The sequence below is a fragment of the Dendrobates tinctorius genome, unplaced genomic scaffold (assembly GCF_039654945.1).
Source record: "Dendrobates tinctorius isolate UK_male_01 unplaced genomic scaffold, ASM3965494v1 ptg000186l, whole genome shotgun sequence".
NCBI classification, from domain to species: Eukaryota; Metazoa; Chordata; class Amphibia; order Anura; family Dendrobatidae; genus Dendrobates; species Dendrobates tinctorius.
Window position 1 is genome coordinate 3,638,331 of NW_027361853.1, and position 18,662 is coordinate 3,656,992.

General features: G+C 43.4%; 2 protein-coding genes across 4 annotated transcripts in view; one reads left to right on the top strand and one right to left on the bottom strand.

Moving 5' to 3' along the window:
* CCDC177 (coiled-coil domain containing 177) overlaps positions 1-15,103 on the top strand; it is a 246,816-nt gene extending 231,713 nt beyond the window's left edge. The window contains exon 2 of one of the 2 annotated variants that reach the window (XR_012221487.1): positions 15,026-15,081. The gene's annotated coding sequence lies outside the window, so the exon portion shown is untranslated. Of the gene's footprint in view, positions 1-15,025 lie in introns of both variants that reach the window. The other variant, XR_012221485.1, reaches the window with a different exon arrangement.
* The window catches only part of PLEKHD1 (pleckstrin homology and coiled-coil domain containing D1), a 61,013-nt gene that overhangs the window by 12,677 nt on the left and 29,674 nt on the right, over positions 1-18,662 (bottom strand). For both annotated transcript variants that reach the window (XM_073552159.1, XM_073552160.1), the window contains exons 10-12: positions 17,469-17,601; positions 14,959-15,103; positions 10,793-10,936 (exon numbers count right to left, since the gene is read on the bottom strand). In XM_073552159.1, the coding sequence (XP_073408260.1) occupies positions 10,793-10,936; positions 14,959-15,103; positions 17,469-17,601 (422 nt within the window). The remainder of the gene's footprint in view (positions 1-10,792; positions 10,937-14,958; positions 15,104-17,468; positions 17,602-18,662) is intronic.

The following is an 18,662-nucleotide window of genomic DNA, read 5'->3' on the forward strand; positions in this document are numbered from 1 at the left end:
TCTGTACTTCTGTGCAGGTCTACTCACAAAATTCACCATTTTGAGATGTACTCTTCATACCTGTTTGCAAGACCTGAACCTAATGCACCAAGCTGGCAGACAGCTGCGAGCCACAATTCATGGATCCGTGAGCCACATGTGGCTCCCAAACTACAGGTTGGGAACCCCTGCTGTAGTGTTTAGTGACGGCATGGACTGAGGACCAGGTAGCAGCTCGGCAGATCTGCTCAGTGAAAGCATTTCAGCCCAGGAGACGCCGACAGCTCTAGTGGAATGGGCTCTTAACCATTCTGTCTGCGATAGATCTTGATTTCTATATGTCTCTGTGATTGCTTTTTTAATGCAATTCGCCAGAGAGCTCTTGGAGGCTTTCTTTCCTTTGTTTGGTCCACCGTATTGGACAAAAAGTTCTGATCCTTCCTCCAAGGTCTCCTTGACTTAAGTAGATGAGAATAGTTCACCGAACATCCAGAGAATGGAATCCTGCTTCTATATCGTCCTTTGGGTTGTCACAGAAGGAAGGTAGAATTATTTCTTGGAACATGTGGAAGTCAGCGGATACTTTTGACAGGAATGAAGGCTCTAGGTGGAAGATCAATCTGTTGTCCAGAATTTTCAAATAAGGCTCCCAAATGGATAGGGACTGTATCTCACCCACCTTTCTTGCTGGTGTATGGCCACAAATAGGGCTGTGTTCCAGGATAGTTTGTCTATTTGGACCTGGTCCATAGGCTCAAAGGGAGGAATAGTTAGACTTTTCAAACACTATATTTAAATCCCAATTTGGAATTATATTGGACTTCCTTGGACAGATTCTGGAGGCAGCTGTTATGAATCTCTTTATCCATCAGTGGTCTGCCAGGTTCTGATCAAAATAGCAGCTCAGAGCCGGCACCTGGACTTTCAAGGTACTAGGTTTTAATCCTTTTGATAAGCCGTCCTGTAGGAAGTCTAGTATTTTAGCCATGTCAGGGTGGAAAGGATCAATGGGAGTGGATCCATACCAAGCCGAAAAGGTCTTCCATATCTTGGAGTAGACGGCATTAGTGATCTGTTTCCTACTTTTTTGCAAAGTGGTTATGACGGCATCTGAAAGGTCTCTGGCTCTCAGGACTGTGGCTTCAGAAGCCAGGCTGCCAAGCGTAGGCTGTGGGGCTCCAGATGAAAAATGGGACCTTATATAGAAGGTCGTGGTCTAGCGGCAAGGTAAGAGGTTCCCCTGAGCTCAGGAATTTCAGAGCCCCAAACCAGCTCCTCTTTGGCCAGAAAGGGGCAATCAGGATGGTTTTGACATTGTTCGTTCTGACCTTCTGCAGCATCCCTAGCAATAGCCGAATTGGAGGGAACACATAGGCCAACCTAAAACTCCACGGGTGAGAGAAGGCATCCACCTTTGATTGGACTTTGTTTAGATCTGTGGAGAAATAATGCTCTACTTTCACGTTCTGCCAATTCAAAAACGGGTCCACCTCTGGGTGACTGCATTTTTTGGTTATTAACTAGAACACTCTCGTAATGATGCTCCATTCCCATCGGTCTAGATCCATCCTGCTCTGGAAGTCTGCTTCAATATTGTCGGATCCCTTTATATAAAGAGCCGATAAGGACAGGAGATGACGTTATGCCAAAAGGAAAATTCTTGCTGAGACCTGCTGCAGATTCTCGAATCTTGTGCTGGGCTCCCTGGAGTATCGATTTTGCTGCTCTCAGGGCTTCCTCTACTGCTCTTAATTCCCTGAAATTAGAGGATCGGTTGTCCATCTTTTGGGCGATGTTCCCTAAAAGTCTTCTCGAGATGTCACTGCTCCCCAACCATATTTGCTAGCATCTGTTGTTACCGAAGAGACCTGGTTTTAGATCCAAGGTATTCCCTTCACCAGATTTTCTTGGCTGAGCCACCAATTGAGAGATAATTTTACGTGGTGAGGAAGGGAGTGTCTTGTACCGGGTGCCTCTGGAGTTTTGTCCCAGTGAGAGAGGATACATTTTTGGAGGATCCTCAAATGAGCCTGAGCACAGGGGACTGCCTGAATACATGCTGTGATTGATCCCAGGACTGACATGGCAAATCATAAGGACACCTTCTTTTGTTCTTTTAGGATTAGAACCCTTGATCTTATGTTTAATTGTTTGATGACCGGAAGAGAAGATCTTTGGTTTTGAGAGTCTAAAAGGATCATTAAAAAGATCTTCTTGGTTGATGTGGACAAATCTGATTTTCCTTGATTTATGATCCAGCCTAAAGATGTTAGCATATGTAGGACTGACTGGAGATGTGTTCTTAGAATCACAATAGAAGGAGCCATAATGATAAGGTCGTCCAGGTAGGGAACGATGCAGATGTCTTGCGTCCTGATAAAGGCAACTACCTCCACCATGATCTTTGTGAATGTTCAGGGAGCAGATGATATGCCAAAGGGAAGAACCTTGAACTGGAAGTGACTCACCTCCTGGCCTAGAGTGACCGCAAACCTCAGATACAGATCGTAGCTTTGATGAATGGGTGCATGGTAGTATGCATCCTGGAGGTCTATATTGGACATGGTGAAGTCCTTATCGATTAATGGGATTGTAGATTTCACCGATTCCATTTTGAATCGTCAGTACACAATGTATTGATTCAGCCGTTTCAAGTTGATAATAACCCGGTAAGCTCCACTCTTTTTTTTTATAAGAAACACACGGGAGTAATGACCTTGGCCCTGCTCTGCTTCTGGAACTGGAGATATCATTGCAGAGGATAGCATTTGCTGCAGTTATGTGTACAGAATGTCCTGTAACCTTGAAGATGGAAGAGATCTTACCTCTAGTCTTTGTGGGGGAAAGAAGGAAAATGCTGTCTTTATTCCTCTTTTGACTAAGTCCAAGTGCCAGGGTCAACTAATGGCACAACTCGCATACGAGTATGGTAAAAGGGGTGAGGAAGGCCTTACCAATAGCCTACAAGAGATGGTCATCACCTGAGTTCAAACCTGAGCCTGTCCCTGCACTCCCCTAATGCCCTATGCGGGTCCTTCCCCCCCGCTGCTGTCAGAATACCTCATTCCTATTTGTCACCTAATACTGCCCTGGCTAGTGCAATGGCCGGCAAGGAGCACTAGCCTCACCTCTGCAGGTAATACACACAGGGGGAAGAGACGAACACCAAAGGGACAAGGTAAATAAAAATACCACACTTAGCTGCTAAGCGCCACACCGCAGAAAAGAACAGCCCCTGAACTCCCAACACCAAACGTGGCTGACACCAGAGAGCTGCTCCTGCCTGGCTGGTCTCCAGAAAGGAACTGTATCGCCAACAGTCAGCTGATGTATCAGGTGACCTTTCAAAGGATGGTGGGAGTGGTCATCACCTGCATCAGCTGACCCAGCAGCACTGCAGTAACACAAGATTGCCAGCAGGGGAAAAACTTACATTAACACCCGATGGTACAAAAGTAAAAAGTTTTAATTGAGTGTAATCAGAGCTGCCACAAATCCAAAAATGGATCGTGACAGTACGCCCCTTTCAATGAGGGGCCTCTGGACCCTCAACACCGGACCTCACCACAAAACGACATATGGTGAGGACGCCTCAGTCCACCAGAGTTCACCTCTGCAGACACCTGACCCTCAGGTTTATGGCGACCGCAGCCAAATGGAGGTGACGATAGCGTAGGCTCCGGAGGCACCACAAATCTCCAGAGCGCCGACCTGTGGAATAAATTGTGTACATGCTTAACTAGGGGTAACTCCAACTGGATAGTCCCCGGGCTGAGAATGGCCAACACCCGATACGGCCCGATCACCCTAGAACTCCAGGTCCCAGTAGCAGGTCTGGACCTGAACGTTTATTGACACGCATACGTTTGCCACAAGATGGTGAACTCTAAGGAACCGACAACAGAGGCGTACCCCTGTGTTACCACACTCACACCTCCACTATGCACAGAGGGAACCACCACCCTCCCCTGACCCCTCCTCCTAGGAGGACTCCAACACTCAGGGTTAGCTTGTGGTGAGGGTTGAGTCTTGCCCCTACTCCCTGACAGCACCTCTGCTGCCACCATCGGAGACGACGGGGTAGTTTGTAGAAGGACGGCAAAGATCGTAGCTCCCGAGCAGCAGTCATTACACGACTGGTTCCAGCTGACTACTTCCCTGGACCGACAGTCTATCACCGGGTTGTGTTTCTTCAACCAAGGGAGGCTTAAAATGATGGGAGTTGGCCTTCCCTCCAGGATGTAGCACAACAGGGACTCTTCATGATGAGTCCTTATGCGCAGGTGTAAATCATCTACGACTTGGGTCACCCTTCCCTGGCTGAGTGGGACAGAGTCAATGGCCTGGACGCTTAGTGGTCGCGCTATCGTCCTACTCCTCAGGCCATGGGTCTAGACAAAGTGAGCATCCACCAAATTGACTCCCGCTGCACTGTCCACAAGCACCGGTATAGTCTCAGTCACCCTGCTAACCACCACATCAGCAGGGATGGTACCCTGAGACGAGAAGATGGAGGAAATATACACACCCTTGTCACTTCCCTCCTCATGACCAGGGGGACGTGGCTTTTCAGATTTTGCAGGTATTTTGGCACGAGCTGGGAAGACATTGATAAAATGACCAGTCTGCACACAGTAAAAACATTCTCCCCCCCCAACCACGGCGAACCACAGGCAACCCCGTTTGAGAGGCAACTCCTCTCACCTACATGGGTTTGTCCATCAATACCGGTGTGTCCTCCTCCCTAGCAAGGACAACAGGGGTGTATTTCCTCTTTTTGGGTACAGACGGGCCCCCTGAAAGGAATTGGGAGAAGGTAGCTAGGGATGACTGGATCTCTTGTCGCACCATTCCCCTTAGTTCATGCATCAGGGATAGCTGCTCTAAGAGAAGACACATTCATCATTAGAACCTTAGTCCTACCTTATGGAGTCTTCACTCAGGGTCCTTTTATTCAGGATCCGAGACCTAGCGATTCTTCTTATCCAATAGGATGAGATTTCTCTCCTTCTGCGATAGGTCCTGTCTTCTGGGCGTCTTTCCTGATTTGAAATTTCAAATTTACCGCCAAAATGGCGGTGCGTTCCACCAAGGAATGCCTGCCGGAGGTGGCATTGCGCCTTTTGACTCTGCGGTGTACATCACTTCCTATGATTCACCCAGGACTGCCGGAGAAACACGAAAGACACCACCGGCATGCAGGAGTGAGGGGAGAGATCCTAGATGGCTGGGGGGCTACGGGAGGCCCCCAACCACTCCTCACCACCCAGCATCGCCTGACAGGCACCTGAGGATGGTGTGATCCTGCTCGGGGCAGGAGCAGCTGTGGGAGAAAGGTCCCGAACAATCAACCCAGGCTGCCGGCTAAAAGGTAATACAAGAGAGGCTGTCGCCGGCCTAGCTTTCAGGAGAATACATAAAAGCCTCTTCATCCCTTAGGGACAGGAAAACACTGAGGATAGAGGGAAGGGGAGGGCTATTTAAACCTCTTGTGTATCCTGTTGATAATTAGGATAGGGAAGCAACCTCCTGTGTGCTGTCGTGGAGGGGATTTGAGAAAATAAAAATAATAAAATAACCCCTAGAAAGAGATCAAACCCATTCGTACCACATTTATTAATAAAATTACAATTTGCTCCATTCAATTTGCTGTGAAACTCCGCTCTTAACAATAATTTCTAATACGTTTTGGAAATTTAAAAATAAATTACAAAGCAATGTTTTCTTCAAGACTGTCCCAATAGATCAAATTGACGTGAACCACAATGTAATTTCTCCTGAAAGACTTAAAGGTGTTGTCCTGTGACATGTAGTAACTTTTTGATCAGTGGGACCTGTACAGATTGACAGAAATAGGAACTTTTTTCCTGTTAGAATGGAGCAGCAGTGTCCATGCTCACTGTAACGATTCCACCCCTCAGTATGTCTGTGATGTAGTTACTGATGGCTCAGCTGTCCAGTCTGGTACAGGGGTCGCTGAAGTTGTCAGTAGTTTGATTGGCAGCTGAGTCGTCCAGTCTTGTGTAGGGGCGTGATGAGCTGTCAGTGTTTTGACTGACAGCTCAGCCAACCAATCAGACTAGGAGCTGGCTTTCTCCAGGTATTCATTGTCCAGGCATTTGCCTGGTTACTTAGCTGGACTGTTAGTCCCAGACCTCTGCTAGTTGTAGTTTCAGATAAGTGTGGTTGGTTTTCTCTGTGCCTAGTGTTTTGCTTGATGATCTTTTGTTGCCTGATCTTGGACCTTATTCTGACCCTCTGTCTGTTTAAGCTCTTTGCTCTGATCCACTATCCTCCTGATATTTTTACCTTGGACCGTTAGCTGACTATGCCTTTATCTCTTTCCTCTGTTTATGACGTACCCTCTTTGCTTTTGACCTTGGACTGATTGACTATCCCGATTCACGGCTTGTCTGTGAGAAGTGACTTAGCGTCACACTCGGTCTGTGTTTCATTCATTCCCTATGGCGTTACAAAGCACGGTGCTTAGCTTTTTCCAACCGCCCTACTGAGAAGGGCTAACGGACCTGTTGCTCAATTTTGGAAAGGGGGATAAAAATTTCTCAACTTGCCAATTTGTGCGGGTCCCGCTGGTTGGACCCCCACCGATGAGTAAGTTATCACCTATCCTATGAATAGATGATAACTTGTTTTCACTTGACAGCCAATTAATTCTCATTTACTTTAAAAGAATATAACACCGCATCTAGGACCTGAAAAGATAATTAACAAGGACTTATTCAGTTACCAGAGAAAACCTTTTCAGGAAATGCATTAAATACAAATCATCCTTCCCTAAACCCATCTCGTCAATTTATAAACTGCTGGTCTTGGACACAGCTAGCCACTACTTCTTGGACAAAATAACTCATCATTATATTAAATGAAACCCAAATAGAAAATATTCTTAAACTAAGTCATTGTATTTCTTGCAATACAGGGATCGAAAAAATGAATGATTAACAAATTACCAAAATGGTGCAAAATCCCTAAATTCTTGCATATAATGAAAACTAGCCTTTCTACTGTACTTCATGTAGGAGAAGTGGGAATAGAGATTAGAAGTTTTTGATATCTAGCTAAATTGCCCATGAAATAAACCATTTCAGGATCAGAATGGAACAAACTATACATACCATATATAAGACATATATCCAATTACCAGATAAACTATTACAGATTAACCTACCATATTTGAAACATTACCAATAAACTTCCCTCTTATTGTATATTTACATAGTGTTTTTTTGCATGTTTTTTTTTCTGCATGGGTTTTTGAGACGTTTATTATACTTTTCTTTATGCATTTTTATGCATTCGAATAAATGGGTAAAAAATGACCAAAAAAGTTGAAAGAAAAGCTGCAGTTTAAAAAAATTAGAAAAATGCTCAACAGTTTAAAAACAGGCAAGGAAAAATGCATAAGGCTAGTTTCACATTAGCGTTTTTTTGCGCAGCGCATCGTGCGCATAAAAAACGCAAAGAAAAACGCAAAACAAACGCGCGTTTTTTTAACGTCATGCGCACGCTGATGCGTCAAAAAAACGCAGCGTTGCTTGTTTACATGCGTTTTTGCATGCGTTTGCGTTTTTTTATGCACATGCGTTTTTAGGTGTGACATTTTTTCCATTGTCTAGAGAACATTCTAGACTTGTTTCACTCAAAAACGCATGCGCAAAAAAACGCAACCGTGTGCAAGACCATGCGCACGCATGCGTTCCCATAGACTTCAATGTGTTGTTTTTGCGCATTCCGTGCGCAAGCGTGCGCATGCGTTTTTTTGCCGAGACAGGGCGCACCAAAAAATGCAACATGTTGCGTCTGGCGTGCCTGGCGCAAAAGACAAAAAAACGCATGCGCACGAAAACGCAAGTGTGCGCAAGACCATGCGCACGTCATGTTAAACATAGGTGCGCAGTGCGCATGCGCACGGGTGCGCACGATGCGCTGCGCACAAAAGCGCAAATGTGAAACCAGCCTAACAGCTTAAAAAAAAAGTTCCATGTGAATGACATTTCAGAAATCTCATCTATTTTGTTGCTGGCAAAGGATTTTCCATTTTTTTCTGCAATGTAGAAACATGTTTATTACAGAAAGGAGTACAAAACAAATCTTCTTCAGGCAAAAAAATAGAAAATGTCTTTGTTTTAATTCTAGCAAGAAAGCAAATCAGGTAGGGGCGAGTGACCTTACTGGGATATTCCAGTTTTAGCAAATAAATGGCATTATTTGTATAATTAAGGCTGTGTGCACACGATGCAGATTTGCAGCGGATCCGCAGCGGATTTTACCACGCAGAAACGTTGCATATCCTCATTGTGATGTACAGTAGCCTTAAAATCAATGAAAAAAAAACCGCTGTGCAGACGCTGCAGATTTTTCTGCGCGGTTTTCCTGCGGTACAAAATCTGCAGCATGTTACTTCTTTTGTGCGGTTTTCCATCTCCCCTGTCACCAAATCCGCAGGGGGAGAACCGCAGTGGAAAACCGCACAAAAACCGCAAGAAAACCGCAGGAAAAAATGGAAGAAATCCGCAGGAAAAATGCAGGTCATTTGACCTGCGAATTTCTTCCATTCAGCGCGGAAAAATCCGCAGGGCCAAAAAGTACGTCTGCACTAAAAGCCTAAAAGTTACTCAAATTTTCAAGATATTTTCTGTATGAATTCCACAAGGTTTTAGCAATAATCCTAATGGACACACAGGTAAAATACAAAATCAAAAATCGGATTGGAAAGGTCAAAAAAGCAAAAAAAAAGGACTAATAAATTGCATTTTAGCTTTGAAGCATGTGCCAAAAAAAACCTGGCTTACTACAAGTCACCACATTTGTATTGTCGATATACTGATGGACAAAATGTTCCCTGTGTTATTAAACAATAATGATCTTAATCCTCCAAGTGTTCAAGATGATGTTTACCATGAAAAAAACAATTGAACATAGGGCAACCCGTCAAGTTACACTTATCCAAGATAATATATTTATTAAATTCACGCAATTCACTTAAAATAGCACAACGGTAAATTCCGACCTTGGGCTTCGCCTGAAGGCTTTTTCTTGGGGCAAACTGCACAGGTCTAGCTGGCTGGGCTGTACTATGTTCAGTTGCTTTTTCAAGATAAATATCATCATGAACACTTGGTGTATTAAGATCATTATTGTTTCTAGAAAAGATCATTATTATTTCTAGAAAACACCGGCGATTGTCTAAACGCTGTGTCTAACATCATGTCTTCACTATATCTGAAACTGAACCTGTCAAAGACTGAACTCTTTGTGTTTCCTCCCTCTACTAATGCACCTATACCCGACACTGCCATTTCCGTGTGTGGTTCCACTATTACTCCCCAGCAACATGCCCGCTGTCTTAGGGTCATACTTGACTCCGAGCTTTCATTCACCCCCCACATCCAATCACTGGCTCGCTCTTGTTATCTGCATCTCAAAAAAATTTCTAAAATTCGACTTTTTCTTACCTTTGACTCTGCAAAAACTCTTACTGTTTCTCTTATTCATTCTGGTCTGGACTATTGTAACTCTCTTCTAATCGGTCTCCCTCTTACCAAACTTTCCCCCCTCCCATCTGTCTTGAATGCTGCAGCCAGGATCATATTCCTCGCCAATCGTTACACCGATGCCTCTACCTTGTGCCAGTCCTTACACTGGCTACCCATCCACTCCAGAATCCAGTACAAACTTATTGCCCTCACCCACAAAGCATTCCATGGCTCAGCACCACCCTACATCTCCTCCCTTGTTTCAGTCTACCACCCTACCCGTGCCCTCCGTTCTGCTGATGACCTGAGGTTAGCATCCTGAATAATCAGAACCTCCCACTCCCGTCTCCAAGACTATACACGTGCTGCGCCAATTCTTTGGAATGCACTTCCCAGGTCAATACGAGTAGTCCCCAATCCTTACAATTTTAAGTGTGCCCTGAAAACTCATTTATTCAGACTGGCCTACCGCCTCAACATATTAACCTAACTATCCCTGTGTGGCACAGTCAAAAGTTTTACCATAACCAGGTTCCCCGTATCATGTTCCCACATGCTTTATGTATCTATTAGCCCTCTGTGTCCGTACTGCTTCACACTTAACATTATGGCTGGTCCAAACAATCAGGGCAATTGTTACCACCCACCTTTCGTGTCTCCCCTTTTTCCCTCATAGATTGTAAGCTTGCGAGCAGGGCCCTCACTCCTCTTGGTATCTGTTATGATCTATGTGATTATTGTTATGCTGTAATGTCTATTGTCTGTACAAGTCCCCTCTGAAATGTAAAGTGCTGCGGAATATGTCGGCGCTATAGAAATAAAATTTATTATTATTATTATTATTATTGCCCAATATCGCCAGGATCAATGTGTCCAACTGCATAACAAAACTGCAAGAGTGGTGAGGACGAGCAATCCAGCTTTTTATGTGCTTCAATCAACAAATTGACTATACATTACACCACCAAAGTAAATGATGCCAGAAATGTATGCTGGCTCCTGGCTGGAGTAACATTTTTGGCGGCAACTGTAAGATGCGCATGCTTCTTAATTAATTTGGCGGCTCTTACTACAACTCTCCCTTCATTAATACTGACGAAACACCAATCTTAATGAATTGGGGCATTAGTGTCATTAGATAAATGGATGCATTTATACTAATACTTAATAGGAACATTCATGGTTTTAATGTATTTTGCTAGATATTCACAATGGCTGGTATTTGAAGTCCAACAAAACAAGTTCCTGGTTATCCATTTATGATATTCAAACTAAAATCCCAACATTTTCTATAATACTGCTAGTTACTGACTCACAGTGAGAGAAATTTGGTCTCTGTTGGTGAAAGCGGCAGCTTTTGATACGTCTGGTTGCTGCTCTTGGCACGTATACAGAATTTTTCATTATTGCAGGCTTCATTGCCTCAATCTCAGAATTCCTGATGCATTCTTCAAAAAACTCTAAAGAATTCAAATGAGACAGTGTAAAAGGTCATGACTCATGACAGTTAGTCAATGCTTCCTCAAGTGTATTCCATATACAGGGGGAGGGTTCAATGAACAAAATAACAGTGACAGACTGGTACAAAGGGGAGAGGACCCTGCCTTGTCGGTTTACAGTCTACCAGATAAATGGGAAGGAGACGGTAGGTTTGGGGGTTACAACAGCTCCAGTGATGGTGAGATGAAAGTGGGGTCATTGCAGGCTGTAAGTTTTCTTGAAGAGATGAGTTTTCAAGTTCTGTGCGAAGGTCCCAAGTATGGCGAATAATCAGATGTGTTGGAGCACAGAATTCCAGAAGAGTGAGGATACTCGGGAGAAGTCTTCAAGGTACTTGGGTGAAGATTGTAAGAGAGTGGAGAAGAGAAGGAGGTGTTGTGAGGACCAGTGATTATGTGTGGGAAGGTATGGGGAGATTAGTCGGAGATATATGGAGGAGACAGGTTATAGACGGCCTTCTAGGTCATTTTTAGTAGTTTAAACTGTAACCGTTGGGAATTTGGGAGCCAAGGAAGGGATTTGGAAAAAGGAGGGGGAGAAGTTGCAGGAAGAGAGGTGGATTAATTGGACATCAGAGTTAAGGACGAACTGGAAAAGTGCAAGATTTTTAGTTGGGAGGCCCCAGAGGAGGATGATACAGTTAGGCCGGGGTCACACTAAACGACGCAAAATACGGTCCCTAGTTTACAGGCGTAATACGGATGAATGACCCCTAAATAGTGCTCCGTATGTCATCCGTAAGCAAGGTGTGGTCGCGTATTTTGCGCATGTAAGCATTCGTATGTAATCCGTATGGAATCCGTATGGAATCCGTATGCTGAGATTTTCTCAAAATATGCAAAATGGACATATAATGGAGCCCTATGACAGGTTTTATAACACAAACGAAAGAATAGATATAGACACATAGAATACAAGTATATATATATATATATATATATATATATACACATACATGTCATTGTGACAAACATATATATATATTTGTACTTCACAGAGTTCTTCATAGCAGAATAGCCGCTAATTAACTTGCCAGCTTCTATAAAATCATTCCCCAACCCGACATGAAATGACACATGGTTTACATTCAGTGAAGCATTTCATTTCATGTTTTTTTATATGTCCCTGACTAATAATTAGATGAGGGTTTGTGTGCAAAATTTGGGAGTTGTAGTTTTTATTTTAAGGGGTTAATTCGTTGTTAATGGGTTAATCTAACAAAGGGTTAATGTCACCTTACAATCAAATGGTGACATTAACCCTTTGTTAGATTAACCCACTCGCCACCAATATAGGGCAATGGGAAGCCCATGCATTTTTGAACAAAGAATTAACCCCTTAAAATAACAACTATAACTCCCAAATTTTGCACACAAACCCTCATCTAATTATTAGTCAGGGACATATAACAAAACATGAAATGAAATGTTTTACTGAATGTAAACCATGTGTCATTTCATGTCGGGTTGGGGAATTATTTGATAGAGTTAATTAGCGGCTATTCTGCTATGAAGAACTCTGTGAAATATAAAAATATATATATGTTTGTCACAATGACATGTATGTATGTATATATATATATATATATATATTCTATGTGTATATATCTATTCTTTCTTTCTTTATTAAACCTGTCAGTGTGAGTTTAATGTATAGCGCACTGAATTGCCGGCTTTTCTAAAAGACACCGGGTGCGTATTTCTCGCAAGTCACATGTGTGGTCCATGTGTAACCCGTATTTTTGGCGCACCCATAGACTTGCATTGGCGTATTACGGGCGTAGTACGCTGACAACCGCAGCATGCTGCGATTGGCACGGACCGTAGAATACGCCCGAGAAATATACGGCTGTTGGGAGCAAACTCATAGAGAATAATTTGTCCGTGTGTAATGCGTGCTTTTTACGCCTCTCACTCGTCCGTATTCCTCTCTAGTGTGACCCCGGCCTTAGTCAAGGTGGGAGGTGATGAGAGCATGTACTAATATTTCAGTAAATCAGTAAATTGAGAGTTGAGGATAAGACAAATGCTGGAAATATTTTTGGAGGCAGTAGGAGGTAGTAAGGGCTTGGATGTGTGATTTGAAAGGCATGGCAGAGTAAAAAAGTTACTCTGAGGCAGTGGGAAAGCATGATGTCATTTAAAGTGATATATAGGTTGGGTAGGGTGTTAATTGACATGGAAGAAAGATTATGTTTGGTTTTTATCAACTTTTCATGGTTTTCTTGAATAGAACTAATCTTTCTTAATAGATAAAGTCCATCTGGGTAAAGTTTGGTGACCATTATGGCCTTTCATCCAGGCCTCATATACATATCTATCACATTTCAGTAGTGTGATTAGTATCCTGGCATTATTTCTTTGAGCTGTTTCCCCAACTAGTGGCACAGGATTTCAGTTTGGCTTTCCACAACAGCTTTAGGCAAATGCGCTCTTATATTGTGGTACCCCAGTGACACCCCAACTATGAAACCCTTCACAAGAGTCAGAACCATACTACAGGTGGATAACACCAACCTAAAATCCCCCATACACTTTAGACTTTTGTTGACCAAACTTACCAGCATCCATGGTTTCAAATGACATTCTAATAAGTATGAGGGCCTTTAACAGATGATGTCTGAAGAGATAAGGATCCGACATGCATGATTTCTGACTGACGATCCTTTTATTCCCTAAGACATAAACTAGAGATGTTCAGCAGTGGTTCTGTCAGGGAGAACACAGGGGTAAATGACAGAGCGAGTGTTCCTGTATATGGGAAAGTCGGGAGAGATAGCTGCCATCTAATCGGCTGAACTGTTGTTTGGCCAACATCTATCTAAAGTGTATAGGGCTAAAAACCTCACCTGCCATTACGAGTAATGGGTTCAATCAATGAAATGGATTGAGGCTTTAAAGGGAGTCTGTCACCCCATTTTTGGCCTATAAGCTGTGGCCACTGCCATCAGGGGCTTATCTACAGCATTCTGTAATGCTGTAGATAAGCCTCCGATGTAACCTGAAAAATAAGAAAAAAGAGTTAGATTATACTCACCCTGGTGTTGGTGTTCGGTCTGGTCTGATGGGTGTTGCCGTCCGGTTCGGCGCCTCCTATCTTCATACGATGATGTCCTCCTCCTTGCTTCTCCCTCGGCTCCTGCGCGGGCGCACTTTATCTGCCCTGATGAGGGCAGAGTAAAGTACTGCAGTGCGCAGGCGCAGGACCTCTCTGCACTGCTGTACTTTTCTCTGTCCTCAACAGGGCAGATAAAGTACGCCTGCGCAGGAGCCGAGGGAGAAGCAAGGAGGAGGACATCATTGTATGAAGATGGGAGGTGCCGGACAGGACCACGACACCCACCGCAACCGACTCCGCCCCCCGGTGAGTATAATCTAACATGTTTTTCTTATCTTTCAGCTTTCATCAGGGGCTTATCTACAGCATTACAGAATGCTGTAGATAAGTCCCTGATGGCTGTGGCTGCAGCTTATAGGCCGAAAATGGGGTGACAGATTCCCTTTAAGTCTCCTCATCTCGGCATGCTTAACATGTCAATCTCCACAAGGAGAAACGATACTTCTTGGACATTTTGGACTACAACTTTACAACACTTTGTCTACCTTAGGCTACATTCAGAAGTCTGTAAGTCACATGGTCTGTCTGTAGTTTTCACAGTTTTCACAGATAGAACATGTACCCATTACAGACACATGTCCATTTTTATCAGAGTCTTTGAAAATTATCAATACAAGTCCATGGGTCTGTAAAAATCATGGACAGCACAGGGATGGCTCAGTGTACAGTCCTGTGCTGTCCATGATTAACATTAAAATCTATAGGAGAAGCTTTGTAATTTTTTTTATTTTTCATACGTGCAAATCACTGAGAGTAAAAATTGACACTGAAAAATCACTGAAGAAACTCAGATCCAAAGCACTGATGAAACTTGTATCTCTTTTTGTGAAAAATTATGGTTGTCTGAATGAGGTCTTACACTTACTCTTCAGATGACTAACGTCTGCCCTCATTTTTTCCTCTTTGTCTTGGTTTAATATGGTGGAATTCAGGCCAGCTTCAAGCCTCCGTAAAGCCTCCTCCGCTTCATGAAGTTTCCGTTCAAGGTCCAGCTGAATCTTCAACTGTAGCTGATGAAAAAAAATAGAATTATATTAGTCAAGCTGTGAATAGTCGCAGAACATCCCCACTGTGAGAAAGATGCTTGTAACAGACATATTGTGAGAAAACATTAATTAAATGACAAGATATGAAAAAACTGAAATGACACGTGTACGGGCAGTCTACTATATTCTAATATGATCAGAGGCATATCGATCACAGTCACAGAGGGTGCGACCACAACTGGGCCAGTGCTGGAGGGCGCCCACCGATGCCAGCACCTGTTTCATCTGGATGTGCGACCTCACAAAGGTAGCTGAAATGTATTGTGGTGCAGAGACCCTCCAATTCTCTGCACTGCAATACACACCACTGTCCAATCTGAGGTCAGCAGCAGACATCAGCTTCCATGTCACAGGCTGAACATGACAGTTATGTCATGACGAAGTCAGCTGTCGGCTTCTGCTCCGGCTATAGAAGAGGACGATGTGTGTCCTGGGAGAGGGGAAAGGTAAGATTAATCATTTGTCTAATTTTAAAATGTGCTGAAGAACGAGGGACATTATTGCTGGAAGGGGCCCAGGATGGAGGACATTATACTAGGAAGAGGCTCAGGATGGGGACATTATACTAAGAAGAGGCTCAGGATGGGGGACATTATACTAGGAAGGGGATCAGGATGTGGAACATTATACATGGACAGCACGGTGGCTCAGTGGATAGCACTGCAGCCTTGCAGCGCTGGAGTCTTGTGTTCGAATCCTGCGTGGGTTTCCTCTGGGTACTCTGGTTTCCTCCCACATGCCAAAGACATACTGATAGGGAATTTAGATTGTGAGCCCCATCCGGGGACAGTGATGATAATGTGTGCTGCGGAATATGTTAGCGCTATATAAAAATAAAGATTATTATTATTACTAGGAAGAGGCTCAGGATGGGGCACATTATACTAGGAAGAGACTCAGAATGGGGGACATTATACTAGGAAGAGGCTCAGGATGGGGCACATTATACTAGGAAGAGGCTCAGGATGGGGCACATTATACCAGGAAGAGACTCAGAATGGGGGACATTATACTAGGAAGAGGCTCAGGATGGGGCACATTATACTAGGAAGAGACTCAGAATGGGGGACATTATACTAGGAAGAGGCTCAGGATGGGGCACATTATACTAGGAAGAGGCTCAGGATGGGGCACATTATACTAGGAAGAGGCTCAGGATGGGGCACATTATACTAGGAAGAGACTCAGAATGGGGCACATTATACTAGGACGAAGCTCAGGATGTGGTACATTATACCAGGAAGAGACTCAGAATGGGGGACATTATACTAGGAAGAGGCTCAGGATAGGGCACATTATACTAGGAAGAGACTCAGGATGGGGCACATTATACTAGGAATAGGCTCAGGATGGGATACATTATACTAGGAATAGGCTCAGGATGGGATACATTATACTAGGAAGGGGCCCAGGATGGGGAACATTATACTAGGAAGAGGCCCAGGAGGGGTACATTATTGCTGGAAGGGGCCCAGGGTGGGAGACATTATACTAGGTAGATGCTCAGGATGGGGTACATTATGCTAGGAAGAGGCTCAGGATGGGGCACATTATACTAGGAAGAGGCTCAGGATGGGGCACATTAAACTAGGAAGATGCTCAGGATGGGGGACATTATACTAGGAAGAGGCTGAGGATGAGGGACATTATACGAGGAAGAGGCTCAGGATGGGGCACATTATACTAGGAAGAGGCTGAGGATGGTGCACATTATACTAGGAAGAGGTTTGGGATGGGGCACATTATACTAGTAAGAGGCTGAGGATGGGGCACATTATACCAGGAAGAGGCTCAGGATGGGGGACATTATACTAAGAAGGGGCCCATTGTTATAAAATAGGGTGACATTATTACAAGAAGGGCCAGGATGGGGGAAACTAACACAGGAAGGAGACAGGAAGGGGGACAGTATTACATGATGGGTAAATATGCATGTTTTCATGGGTTCTAGAATGCTACAAGAGCCCAAAATGCAGGTGGTGGCCCAGGTCCAAATTCTACATCAGGGGTCTTTGGACTCTTGTTACACCATGGAATATAATACTAAGTGTTACGAATAAAGCCAATGCTGGTTCCAAAACTTCCCAAATTATTAAGACAGTTGTGGTAAAAACTATCCCAGGTTCTAGGTGAGTTTTAGTCTGTTCTAATTATGCTTTTGTTACCTATATAGTAGGGGCAGACCCCCTCTAACTTTTACAGTTATTCATATGCATCCATTACAAATGGTAGTAGTAGATTTAAGGAGATAAAAACAAGTTTTTCTCAATGTTTCTAAGGCTCTGTTCACATTTCAAGTATTTAACTCTAGCATTACTCATGGTTTTACCTTTAACTCTTTCTCTGTTTGTTCTTTCTCCACAGTGAGCTCAGCTAAGGAGTTCTGTAGGGCCTGAGACTCAGAAACATAGAATGCCCTCTCCTCCTCTAGTAATCTGAATCGCTCTTCATTTTCCTTCATCCTGAGGAGTAGATTATACAGGGTGGGTCATTTATATGGATACACCTGGGTGGGCCATTTATAAAGTTGGAATCTAAAATGGACAACTTCAAAATGGCTGCCATGGTCACCACCCATCTTGAAAAGTTTCCCTCCTCCCATATACTAATGTGCCACAAACAGGAAGTTGATATCACCAACCATTGCCATTTAATTTAGTTGTATCCATATAAATGGCCCACCCTGTAGTATAATATATGGAAATTCAATGCATGTTACATTCACATACAGAAGCATGGACTAATTATTTAGAAGATTTACCAATTTAAAGGGGACCTGTCACCAGCTGTTGTATTCTTGCTGATCACCTGAGAAATCCAGGTTTGTTCTTTTTTTTTTTTTTTAATCCGCCATATGGTTCCACAGATATGGGCCTTTGTTATTGAGTGCTATTATTTATGGTCTTGACAAGGAGATGTGGCTCAAGGGATTCTCTGGGGGTGTGTTTTAGACTACCTTGCATAATTACCCTGTGAGCCACGCCTCCTCGTAAAGACATTTAAAATTAGCACTAAATATAAAGCCCCATATCTCTGGAATCGTATGATGGATTTTCATAAGCAAAAAAATAGAATAATCAGGGGACCGGCGCAAATAAAATAAGAGCAAATCTGACCCCTTATGACCTGGTGACAAGTCCTCCTTAAAAGAGGAATTTCTTGCTTAGTTTTTCACTGACATGTCATAGTGACTTAATAGATAATAATAATAATAATAATAATAATGTCTGTGTTTTCTCTCCCTATATTAAAGAAGTGCATCGTATCTATAAAAATCGGATGCTACATGGTTGGTTCCTATGGGATCTGGTTTTTGTTACACACTCAGAATAGGCATGTCTCATCCGATACGGAAGAAACTACTCTATGCTGCCATTTTTTTTCAGGCGCAGATTCCGTCTGTGAAAAAAAAAACCTCTCATCCGAAAAGCCCAACTGAATAATATTGGTCCAAGAGCTGCCAGCTTTTTCATGGACAGCATTCAGACCGAAAATATGGTCGTATGATCTTGGCCTAAGACTC